Source organism: Megalops cyprinoides, chromosome 23, assembly GCF_013368585.1.
Source record: "Megalops cyprinoides isolate fMegCyp1 chromosome 23, fMegCyp1.pri, whole genome shotgun sequence".
In the NCBI taxonomy this organism is placed as follows: Eukaryota; Metazoa; Chordata; class Actinopteri; order Elopiformes; family Megalopidae; genus Megalops; species Megalops cyprinoides.
Window position 1 is genome coordinate 22,376,991 of NC_050605.1, and position 13,012 is coordinate 22,390,002.

At 47.9% G+C, this 13,012-nt stretch overlaps 1 protein-coding gene across 1 annotated transcript in view; it reads left to right on the plus strand.

Annotated features, from left to right (window-relative positions):
- fbxl13 (F-box and leucine-rich repeat protein 13) overlaps nucleotides 1–12,615 on the plus strand; it is a 37,481-nt gene extending 24,866 nt beyond the window's left edge. The window contains exons 13-22 of the mRNA XM_036518510.1: nucleotides 1,657–1,755; nucleotides 5,073–5,193; nucleotides 5,960–6,122; nucleotides 6,893–7,012; nucleotides 7,428–7,554; nucleotides 9,583–9,666; nucleotides 10,588–10,722; nucleotides 11,001–11,164; nucleotides 12,060–12,204; nucleotides 12,607–12,615. Coding sequence (XP_036374403.1) covers nucleotides 1,657–1,755; nucleotides 5,073–5,193; nucleotides 5,960–6,122; nucleotides 6,893–7,012; nucleotides 7,428–7,554; nucleotides 9,583–9,666; nucleotides 10,588–10,722; nucleotides 11,001–11,164; nucleotides 12,060–12,204; nucleotides 12,607–12,615 — 1,167 coding nt within the window. The remainder of the gene's footprint in view (nucleotides 1–1,656; nucleotides 1,756–5,072; nucleotides 5,194–5,959; nucleotides 6,123–6,892; nucleotides 7,013–7,427; nucleotides 7,555–9,582; nucleotides 9,667–10,587; nucleotides 10,723–11,000; nucleotides 11,165–12,059; nucleotides 12,205–12,606) is intronic.
- Nucleotides 12,616–13,012: the final 397 nt, after the last annotated feature.

Consider the following 13,012-nt stretch of genomic DNA (forward strand, 5'->3'; position numbering starts at 1 on the left):
CACCAAGCTTTGTGCTACAGCAAAGGCTCACACTGCCATCAGGCTTCTGCCTCTAATATTTATACCTTGCATATATTTATAAGCAAGCTTTCCCACAAGCTTTTCCCAGTGTTTGGAGGGGGAGGGATCCAAGTCTGGGGAGCCAAGATGCAGCCTCAGAACGCTGGTTTTGAGTCTGCCCTGGAAGATGGTTATGCCACTGTCCTGACGGTTGTGGGGAGCTCATTCCACCACTTGGGGGCCATAGCGGAAAAGGGATGTGATCAAGATGAGGGACCCTTCCAAGTAGGGATGACTAGGTGACCTGTTGAACTGTACCCCATGTTTTTATAGAAAACAGGAAATTTCTGGGCAGAGAAGAGCCGTCGTGACCCGTGAAAATCGATGATAATAAGTAAAAAGACAAGCTTGGCAGTGGCGAACACCACTTCTAGTTCAGCTCATAACCACAATATGATTAATAACACATTCTTTGATCAGCTTATGACCACACCATAATAACATCAACAAGATGACATTCTTTGATAGGCTCAAAACCACTCCACAGCATGCTCAGTAAGAAGACGTGATACAGTGTTTTCAGTCATATGAAGACGTGTGCTGGCGTTAACAACACCGCACAGTTCCTATGCGTTTTGTTGCCCACCTCCACCTCCTGATGAACCTACCCTCAGCTGGGCCCCCGCAGTACTTAAAACAGACCTCTGCCGCGCTGTTGAATTTTGATGCAGCTGATTCCAGAAGCCATCAGTAACTGTCTGCCGTGGCCCCTAAAAGGAGACGTCCCCCTGCGTGTTGAAACTTGTGATAAAGGCTGCAGCACAAAGGGTTGTTTTGCTCTAACCATGAGGGCAGTGCTTCTCTCTGCTACTCCCACACTCCGCTGACCAGCAGATACCACATCCTCCCTGCTGGGCCAAGTCTCAGGGGCCACTTTGCTGCTTAAAATATGTCTGTTTAATGAACAGTAATTCATATTGTTTGTTTGCAGTATAATTGTAAATGTAGAGTTAAATTACGCATCATTATATGATTAAATAAACAGGTCTTTGTCTTTTATATAATATAGCATGGTAATATCTGGTTTACTAATTTTGTATTGGCAGAACCCTGGCTGACACTATGGGCCAAGCACAGCAACTGCAAATATAGCTGTCCAGAGGACAATATCAGATTTTCTATTAGAGCCTTTGATGGAAAAACTACAATCCACTGGGCCTGAGGAAAGATATGTTCAGCATATAGCTTTACACACTTAAGACATCCTAATCCTGAGCCTAAACAGATTTCTGCTGTGTTGGTTTTGTTGTCAACCTCAGATCACTTAAAGCAGAATTATTCCTGTAGCCATGACAATAAACCTTCACTCCCCATGTTTAATAAAATGAGCCTCTGTTGAGTAACAGTAAGACATTTGCTCCATCAGGGAGTGACCAGAGGTATCGGGGATCTGCTGTTACTCCTACTAACTCCTAGCAACACTCCAGGTTACCCTGTTCCTATTGTTGTTATGAGGTTTTCTGTGAGACGGTCCTTCTGGATGAGGTTGCAGTTGTGGGAAAGGGCCCCCGAACACTCCCTTTCACCCCTCCCGGCCTCTGGCTCTCCCTCTGTTCCCGGCTCCAGCTCTCACAGTTTCCCGCTCCCCCCCACCAGATCTCGGCGGACGGATTCAGGCACGTCGGCGTGGGCTGCAGGCTGCTGGAGCGCGTGGAACTGAATGGCATGGCAACTCTCACAGACAGCTGCGTGCTGGTGAGCGAGCAGGTGGCGGCGTCAGGAGCAGGCCTCTCGTTAAACACTTCAAACCCTCCTTTCAAAGGCCCCTTCCCAAGTCATTTAGGTTCAAAGCTTTTAGATTTTACTCTAATGGAATGTTTCTGAATAACTTGTAACTGCCTTTTTTAACCGTGTTCTTTATTTTAATGTGTTTATGTTTTTGAGTAAAATCTAGCCTAGATTTGAAAGGCGTTGCATTTACATTTATAGTTATAGTCATTTGGCACACACTCTTATCCAGAGTGACTTACAGAACTGTAGTCAATAGCTTAAGCAAGTAGCTGCAGAGATACAAAAACATTAGTGCCATGCTTAATCTGTAGTGCCATGGTGAGGAACATTGCTGTAATGGGGGTAAGTGCTGACAATACCTTACCTTAGACAGCGCAATCTGAAATGCTACAGGTTTGTATGATCACATGTTTACAACTGAGCAAATGCCAATGCAAAAAACATGATTGGTTTAAATTAGAAGCAGGTTTAAATTCAAAATTTAAATATCAAATCAGTTTTATAGCTACTATGTCATGTTAGTGTTAGGAGCTGGAGGTGTTGGAGAACTGAGAGCCCGGGGGTGTTCTGAATAAGTGGAGTTTTAGTCTTTGATGGAAAAAGGACGGCAATCTCGCCGTTCTGACAGCAGTGTGGATCTCGTTCCACCACTTGGGGGCAAGGATAAAGAAGAGATGTGAACACGACAACCAACCCTTCCAGGATAGGGCTACTTTTGGAAGCCTTGTCTCCTGATGTACCTTTTAACAGTTACAAACCAGTTCATTCTTCAGTCTTTTAATGGAGGTGGAAATATTTTTTTATTCCAAATATGACAAAGATATAATCTAGCTTTTAATATTTTAGGTTCTATGGCAGCAACAGATAAGTGGATATCAAAGCCAGATCAAATCGTGACATTTCTAGGTTGAAAGTAAGGCCTTTGATTTGTAGCACAGGAATTTTTCATGCATATTAGAAATTTTTTTTGCCAAAACATGTTTTTTGTATTAACTCTTCTGTGTTTTCTCAGGCTGAAAATCTGGCCTGTGTCCCCCACAGCCTGGGAATGCGTTGTCTCTGTGAAACACAGACACAGCGGCAGTGTAATTACCGCAGCTGTACTGCACCACTGACCCTCTCTCATGATTGAGACTAGATTAAGTGCAGTCATAACGAAATTTACAACAACCTCATCAGACCTCAGACAGCACAGCACAGCACTGGTCTCACACCTCGATGTGTTTTACCCAGAGCTGTAACATTAATTCTGCTAAAGTTATCCCCTTTGTTGTAAATTGGTAATCTAAACTGGTAATCTTTTTATTTTATATAGATGTCCTTGTCTGAACATGGCTGTTGTGTTATTTGTTTGTAATGATTTATTGTTTCTCGGATGTGATTTAGAACTAGCTGGCTATATTTCTTCATTGTTCTGGAGGCTTTAAAATAAATGGAAAGCAATGGCTATGTGCGAAGGGAAATCCAAATAAAAAAAATAACAAGGATCCTTTCACAAAAGCGTTCTTGAGGGTAACACCACAGAACCCGAAACAAAGGGTCATTCTTTCGTTTAAAGAAGAATTGAAGCTGCATGTGCGTAAAATTGCTTGTGAACACTTTGCGAAACACATGTTTTGATTCTTCGTGGCATTAAAAGAAACAAATGGATTTTAACCAAGTTTCCAAAGAACTGCCTGTGACTCACGGAAGGGGGCGTGTGAAGTTTCTACAAACGTTGGTCTCCGGACCAAAGGACAGCATGGCCGTCAAAAACAGGTTTCACACTTTCAGGAGAGCCGGAATGCATTGCTGCTGCGCGTTAGGCTAACGCTGGACCGAAACGATGTTGACAGAGGGAATGTAGGCGTCACAACATCAGCCTGCTTGACAGCTGCAGATTCCCATTAGCTGTATTTTCCTGGATTTGCGTATGCATTGTGAAACCCGTGCAGAGACATGCGCTGATAAGCCCCAGTGCGACCCCTCACACAGCACCGGTCTGTGCGACCCCCCCCCCACAGCACTGGTCTGTGTGACCCCCCCCACAGCACTGGTCTGTGTGACCCCCCCCCACAGCACTGGTCTGTGCGACCCTCCCCCCAGGCACTGGTCTGTGCGACCCCCCCCCCCACAGCACCGGTCTGTGCGACCCCCCCCCCCCCACAGCACCGGCCTGTGCGACCCCCCCCAACAGCACTGGTCTGTGCGACCCCCCACACAGCACTGGTCTGTGCGACCCCCCACACAGGACCGGTCTGTGTGACCCCCCCCCCACAGCACTGGTCTGTGCGACCCCCCCCCAGGCACTGGTCTGTGCGACCCCCCCCCCACAGCACCGGTCTGTGCGACCCCCCCCCCCCCCCCCACAGCACCGGCCTGTGCGACCCCCCCCAACAGCACTGGTCTGTGCGACCCCCCCCACAGGACCGGTCTGTGCGACCCCCCCCACAGCACCGGTCTGTGCGACCCCCCCCACAGCACCGGTCTGTGCGACCCCCCCCCCCCCCCCCCCCACAGCACTGGTCTGTGCGACCCCCCACGCAGCGCTGGTCTGTTCCCTTGGGGGTGTGGGAAGGGCAGAACTCTGAGGTGTAGCCACGTCTACCAAGGCTGGAAAATCCCTTTGCCTATCAGATGTTATTGGAAGGAAGCGACTGTAATTCCATGTGCCCACACATTGTAGCCCCCCTCCATTCTGCTCAAGATGTACCATACAAGGGTCCAGCACACTGTTGGCTTATGTTCGCATATTTGCCAATAGGACTGTAGAGGCTGTAAAAACACAGCGTGAGTAGCTGCACGAATTATCTTGCATGCATTTGCTTACTCTGTATGTTGATTGGTAAACCTAGGCTGTGGGTGTGTTTATTTTGATGGTGTCATATTCCACTCCATGTGTATGTCTACTGCCCCCTGCGCTGATTAGGGCTGTTTTAATGGCCCAACAAGGTCCATAAGGTCTGAAAGTTTAGGAGGGTTATGTAAACCTGTGTTTTGTCAGTTTGTTGATTCTTCACTTGTTTAGCATTGGGTTTCAAAGTTGCATTGTTTCCATGAAGGCAGCAGGGCACATAAACAAGTGTTATGGTTGCCATGTGACGATGTATGTATTTCTATTTGCTGTCCTTTATGCAGAGGCACTGAATTTATCTTCTGGTATAATTGCTGTAAGACATTGAGCTGAACTGAGAGAGGATGGATGGCAGAAATGTGAACCTGGTTAGCTAGTTTGCACAGTACCGGTACAGCTGGATAAGTAAAAGAGGAATTGCACACATCTTTCCTGTCTCCTCTCCCAGGCTGTGGTCTCCAGGTGCAGCTCTCTGAATGCCGTCTCCCTCCTGGACGCCCCTCACCTCTCGGACAGCGCCCTCAGGGGCATCGCGGAGGCGTGCAAGCTGAGACGGATTGGGGTCGAAGGTCAGTGCTGCTCAGTGTCATGCCGTACCGCGGGGCCCCGCCGGGCAGCCATAACAGAGCGGGCCGTTTCTCCTCTCCCGCGTCAGGGCTAAAGCGACAGCCTTGGAACTCGGAGGAAAAATGTGATGTCAGTGTTCCACAGCTCCCACATTCTTTGGCCGCGCTGCTTTCTGGCTGACACCGAATTCATCATGACCCCCCTGCCATCAAAGAGGGGCGGGCCGGAGCACTCCTGGGGTGGAGTGATATCATAGCTGGACTGGTACAAGCTGGAGTGGGCCTCTGTCGGGAGATTTGCGGAAAGAATTTCATTCTCAGTCAAGGCGTCATGTAAAATGTGATTATTATGCATATTTTCCTGTGCTTAGTATTGTTTAGCAGCTAATCCCAAGCAAAATCCTCTCGGTGCTGGAGACTCGTGCCCTCACGGATAATAATAACAGACATCCCCCACATAAGATAATAATAAAAAGAGGGTTCAGGGCAGGTTATTTTAGAGACTTTGAGGAACGTGTCCCAGCCTGCGTGCAGATGTACCTTCACTTCAATCACAAGGATCCTCTGAACAAAAACAGCCGTTCTCCACACGCTGACATCATCGCTCCCTGTGTGAGACTGCCCCGGGCTGAACGGCAGTCAAGCCGCCGTTCCCCCACACATGCCCCGTGCTCTTTGCGTTCATGGTTTTCATTCCAGCTTCTAAGCACGCATCACGGTCATTGAAAAATGATTGCGTGTGGTTTCTGTGATGGTCTCTCTTCCGCAGGTAATAATCGAATTACAGACGCAGGCTGGAAGGCTGTGTGTAGGAGCTCACCCTGTCTGAGGCACATCCACGCGGTGGACTGCCGAGGACTGACCGATGTCAGCATGAGAGCAATAGGATCCCTGAAGAGTCTGATTTCACTCAATGTAGCGGACTGTGTCAGGTACCGGGATGAATGTTACCTATGTGAGAACTGTGCAGTGGTGATTAATACCATAACCGGTATTTCACATGCAATAAAAATGTTGGGGCCCTTTATATGAGTTATCATATCGTTTTGGAAAATCACTCACTCAAGTATCTGCATACATTTTTCCGCGCCCAGAGATGTCTTAGAAAGCAGTGTAAATCACGGAGCTGATGTGTCCACAGCTGAAGACAGACGTCGCCAGACCATGAAATGGAAGTTTGGAAAGGGTTATTTAAATTGGTGCTGAATGGAGATTTGCTTGCTTTGCTTAACGGTATTTGTGCAGCTGGATGTAATATGAGTCTGCACTGTGCTAAACATATAAATTACAGCAAGGAGATGCCCTCATCTCTCAGCAGAGACATGGTCCCTGCAGCTCATCCTCAAGCTCTGTCCTTTGTGGAGTTGCGTTTATGTTTATATTTTATCTCAAAACCAGAGAGGAAAGAGCAGTCGTTTGTATTTTGGAGTTGTTGTACTGCAAGTATCTGACAGGCCTCAGGTGGAAGTTTGCTAAGATCTCAAGATGAGATGAGACTCCTGTGCAGTAAGACCAGGTAAAGGCAGGTATTGTTTTTATAGATGCAGTTCCTTTTGACCTGTGAGGTGGTGCTGCGCTTTGTGTGTCTGGCTCAGGGTGAGTGATGTGGGGTTAGGGTTAGGGTTAGGGTTAGGGTCTGTGAGGTGGCAGGGCAGCTGGCTGGGGGAGTGAGGGGATGTTGTGCTTTGTGTGTCTGGCTCAGGGTGAGTGATGTGGGTCTGCGGTGGCTGGTGGATGGCCCGTCTGGACCCAGGATCCAGGAGTTGGACCTGAGCAGCTGTGTGCGCGTCGGTGACAGCTCCCTCATGAGGATCGTGCAGAAGTAAAGAGTGTGCCACACACACACACACATACAGATGCTCACACACACACACACACATGCTCACATACACAGACATACACACACACTCACACAAACGCACACACACGCATGCTCACACACACACACACACATGCTCACACGCACACACACATGCTCACATACACAGACATACACACACACTCACACAAACGCACACACACACACACACACACACGCATACACATGCTCACATACACATATACACACACACACACACGCATGCTCACACACACACACACATGCTCACATACACATACACACACACACACACGCATGCTCACACGCACACACACATGCTCACATACACAGACACACACACACTCACACAAGGTGAGGCAGCACTCTTATTGTAAGTCTGTGTGTTCCCCTCCTCCAGGTGCACCAGCCTGAAGCACCTGAAGCTATGTTACTGTGATCACCTGACAGACGCGGGAGTGGAGTGGCTCGGAGGGGCCTCCTCCCTCATCTCCCTGGACCTCTCAGGGACCAACATTCAGGACCAGGTAAACACACCTGTCCTGCCCAGAGCGAGCTACGCTGCCCCCTGCCACACTTCCTGCTGAACTGCACGCTCCCTCTCGCGGGACTGACATCAGCATCATGACGTGGCGTCACGCTTAGCGGATAAATCTGTTCCCCATTACCGTACTTCCAGCAGCTGACTGGCTCGCAGGCTCCGCTTTGATTCAGCTCTCCTGTCTGCTGTGTCGCTGATAGGAAGGTGGCACCATTAACAGAACACTGGTATTCCTGCACTTTAATTAGTGGCAGGAGCACTCCCGTTCGTTGTGCCTTGTAAACAACACGGCAACACAAGTTAAACTGTGTCCTATTATAATCTGAATTCAGCTTTAAAATCAGTTTTACAAGGACCATGTGCCTGTGTTTGTGTGTGAGTATATGTGTGTACGTGTCTGTGTGCGTACGTGCGTGCCTGCATGCACGTGTGTGTGTGTGTGTGTGTGTGTGTGTGTGTGTGTGGTGGGTGGGGGTGGGGTTAGAGTTACAGTAAATGTTTTCTTCATTGTTTCAATTACCCTGGTTTGCTCAGATGATTCCCCATCCTGTGTATTTGTATGTTTGTAAAAATTATTAATTTCTTCATTCAGGACATCAAGTGTTTCTAATACAGTCTAGAATATGCAATATTGTTCACAGTAATACAAATAATTTTGAACAGTCCAAAAATGGTGTGTTGTCTTCTGTCTGTTGAAAGCCTTACGCAGAGTGGGAGCCAGCTATAGCTAGTGACCTCACGCTCTGCTGTTCCCCCTCCATTGTGATGAAATGGTGCTGGAAAGTGAAACCTTTCACCAGAGACTCGTAAAGCATTTCTTTTAAATATACATTTGTTTAATTAGATCTTTTGAGAAGTCATAAATGTTCATATTTAAAATGTGGTTTTTAAAAAAGAATTGACGGAGAGTTTCCACAGATGAGTGGGTGTGAGTTACTGCCGCGCTGTGCCAGGTTGCACAGTAGTTTATTAAAGTCCGTGGCAGGGAGGGCTGTGAAGCTCAGCCTCTTCATGGTGCATTTTATATGTGCCCTGTAATCAGGGGCAGAGGCAGGGTGGCTCACCCCACAGTTGTTCATTAGCATAAACACCCATCGGCAGCGCCTTGCAGGGAACGTAGAATTATTTTGCAAGCGTGGGCCATTGTGTTCAAGCAGATACAAACACTACAGTTAGTAATTGAGCTCTGCTGAACTTTAAAATCAATTGTTCAAGTTCAATTGAGCTGCTCATTTAATACTTTTCTGTGTGTGGGTCTCTTGGCACTGCCTTAGCCTCTTTGAGCGAAAATGAATGGTACAAAAAATCACATCCATGAATGTTTTCCCTTAGATCTGCCGAAGCTGAGGCTTCCCTCGTGCTTTATTGTTAGTCCATAAATAATTTTTACGATGTTTTCAGAGACCTTATGAACACAGTGAGAAAATTTAGCATCTTACGGTTTGGTTACAGACACAATGAACCCTGGGCTGGGGCGGCGACCGTGAGCTGCCCTTCGCTAAATTATCCTGCCGTCACATGAGACTCTGAGAGAAAACGCTCGCTGTCGCTTAACTTTGTTGTTGCCAGAGGCCCTGCCTAGGGAGAATTCGGGTTAGACATGAAATATGCATTCTGCTTCTGTGTCTTACATTGGCTAGCAATCGTTTATTTAAACAGAGGCCACATTTCAGTAGTGATAGGTTTATCTTTAATAATAATCTTGACATCTTAATCTAACTTGAACCTAGACCCCAGAATGTACAGTTCAGTGCTGTAGATACGGAGGTGGAGCCACTTCTGTTAATTGCGGCAGTAAAGCTGACTGACTTTGTCTTTTGTCATGATTCTCAGCCATATTTTTTCACGAGTTGGGTAAAATACCTCTGTGTAAATGAGACCGCTTCTTCACAAGTGTGTGGGCCTCAGCAGAGCCATGTAATAGCAACAGAACGCCTGGAGAGTGTTTTATTCGATGAGGAGATTACTGCGCGCAGATTTAGAATCACCACACTTTAAAACCTTCCCTTCGCAGAGCTTGACGGCCCTCGGCAACAATCCTGGCCTGAAGAGGCTCAATTTGTCAGAATGTCTCTGGATCACAGACATAGGAGTAGAGGTAAATTAATTCTGCACCATAGTTCACATGTTTCTGCACATAGATCCTCTTCTGTACCATCTTCATCTTCGTTTTATTTTGCACCATTTTGATCTGGTTTAATCTAAGACATCTGCAGTAATTATATCTCTGACTGGGTCTGGAATGCACTGCTGAGTGTAATTAAAACACGAATGAGTGCGTAAGAGACTCCGAGCATGAATGCTTTGAGGCTTTGTTGAAATGTTTGAATGGTGCTTGTTTTCTACCCCTTTCCCTCAGTGCTTCGATTTATTTGCAGTACATTTCTGTGGGGACGGGATCAGAGTTCCATGCAGAGAACTCTCAGCAGAACACCGAAGCTGCTGGCGTTCTCTCCTGATGCACTTGTGTCAGGGCAGGCCCTCTCTGTGGGTCACACCTGTTTGCATACAGATCTGAAGCCAGCAGATGTGCTTGTGTCAGGGCAAGCATTACATTACATTACATTACTGGCATTTAGCTGACGCTCTTATCCAGTTACAGTTACAGTTTTTTTTTTCTTCTAGAATGTTATTCATTTATACAGATGGATACTTACTGAGGCAATTGTGGCCCAGTGGGTAATCGAACCAGCAACCTTTCAGTTACAAGTCCTGTTCCTTATCCACTATGCTACACTGCCGCCCAAGGCCACAAGCCTTCTCTATGGGACACTGTTTGCACGCTGATCTAGGGCCAGCAGTGTGGGGCTGAGTCAGTAAGCGCTCACCCTCCCTGGTGACCACAGGAACGTATTTGTCTTGTGAGGAGCGCAGGGGGAGGGGGGCTGACTGTGGGGGTGGGGGGCTGCTGTCAGTGAAGGGAAACAGCCAGAGGTCCAGAGTCCAGATGCTATTGAGGGTCTCTGAACTTGACCCCTGCCCCCGACCCCCTAAATCCCTGCTCTGTTCTTATTGGCAGAAATTCTGCCGGCAGGTGAGGGGTCTGGAGCACATGGATGTGTCTCACTGCCTTTCACTGTCGGACCAGGCCATCAAAGCGCTGTCCTTCTACTGCCGAACCATCATCTCCCTCAGAATGGCCGGATGCCCCAAAGTAAGGGACCCCCGAAACTGGGTGTGGTCATTTCGTGTGTTTCATGTGTTCATGTAGTTAGGAGTTTTACAGAGGAGGCCTGTCTACTTCAGAACAGCTTGAGTGTCTGAAGGATAACCAGGGATCTTAGCACAGAAAAACTGTCTCCCACAGCTGCTGTCTGTGGATGACGGAAGAGTCTAAAGCAACAGAAAAGACTCTGACTGTGCCCTGTCAGTGGGGGGGACGCTGTCCTGTTCCTCCTGGAGAGATGTCACCTTCATCCTCTTTCCGCCCAGATGACTGACCTGGCAGTGCAGTACCTGATGGGGGCGGGGCTGTACCTGCGAGAGCTGGACGTGAGTGGCTGCGTTCACCTGACTGACAGGAGCACCAGACTCCTGCAGAAGGGCTGCCAGAGGCTCCGCTCCGTCACGATGCTCTACTGCAGGGGCATCTCCAAGTACAGCCCCCGCACCTCCGGCACCTTCCCTCTGCCTGCGTCCACTCACTCACTCACTCACTCACTCACTCACTCACTCACACTGTCCACTCACTCACGCTGTCCACTCACTCACTCACTCACTCACACTGTCCACTCACTCACTCACTCACTCACGCTGTCCACTCACTCACTCACTCACTCACGCTGTCCACTCACTCACTCACTCACTCACTCACTCACTCACTCACTCACCTGTCCACTCACTCACTCACTCACTCACTCATGCTGTCCACTCACTCGAGTGCTCATTCATTAGCTCACTCACTCTCTCAGAGGTCTCTTACTTGCACTTTAACTGTGTTCTTATGGATGGATGGAATGCCCTTCTGTAGAAGTGCCCTTTTCCAGCACTGACGCCTCCTCGCTGAAACACACTGAGCACCTATCTGCTCCCATAATGTTAAAGGGGAGAGCTGGTGTGGGCTGAACATACAGGTGATGGGAGCAGAAGGCTGATATACTGAGGGGTTTGAACATTCATGACAGAAAGGTGCTGTGCCTGTCTGACGTGCTGCCCAGTGGCACGTCATCCATTGTGTTATATTGTACAAATTACCCACAGCAGGCAGCTCTTTCACTATAAATTAGGAGCAGAACATGCTAAAATGGTAATGCGCTTCATCATTAAATAACTCCCAGGCATTTAATTAAAAGCGAGAGCGTGAGCAGTGTTTCTGCGGGTTTCATAAACCCGACATCTCTTCAGGCAGTCGGCATCGGTGCGAGCAGCCCGCAAAACAGAACAACAGTGTCCCGTGCTCTCTCGTGCCGCGTGGAATGTGTGTGGTGGGGCGGTTTGGTTCAGAGCCGCAGAAGAGCAACAGTCCCCCGGTCACTTCCTCTCCCCTCCCAGGCAGGCCGCCCTGAAGCTGAGGCACCGTGTCCGCCAATGGGAGCACAGCAGGGATGACGTCCCCTCCTGGTACGGCTACAACACCCTCGGGCAGCTGCTCCGCCCCATCCCCAGGCTGGACACCCTGAGAAGGAGAAGGGGACAGGTACCAGCAAGAAGCGCTCCAGCGAGTGCCATTCCTGAAGCCCTAATTACACCCCATCGCCGCACTGAGGAATCAACAGCGTTTTTATGTGGTGGAGAATCGCACGCATCGGACGTCATTAGCTCGAGGTGAAGCTCCCCCACGATTCCTGCCCAGATGAGAACAAAGAGGCTGCTTTTCCAGCTGGTGTTTGTGAGCTTCTTAGCCTTCACATGCAAATGTGATAATAAGATCCTGATGGATCTGATCAATTAAAAATCAGCTCAAGAAGGTTATTTAAGGTCAATTGCCAAATATGACTGAGAATGGAGCAGGCACCTTATTCAAACTGTAATGACAAATAATGCCCATAGAGCTCATATAGAACATGTGTAGAATATGTGTAGAACATGGTTCCCTCAGCAAGAGTAGAGTCATGGCGAAGAACAAATCAAGCAGCATATTACAATATTTCCCTGTGTACTCTATCTCCCGCCTAGAACAATCCTGAAATTTAAAAGAATTGCTTTCCTCTTACATTTAAATCTTGCTACGAAAAAGGAAGCACAAATTTAGTGCACTTACCCAATGGCTGTACCCAACTATGATTCCATGAATTTAAAAGTATATTTTCAGTTAACCTCAACCAATGTTGTTAATGAAGGAGTCCTTTGAACAGGAGGGGTGGTGGTGGGCCAAAACAGGAACAAATAGTAGTAATATTACCATCATCATCCATCATCTTTAGCATTAAATTAATTGTGTTTTTCTCAAATGCATTTGGATACATTAGGAATGGCATATGTAATTAAGATGAGAAAAATCTTTA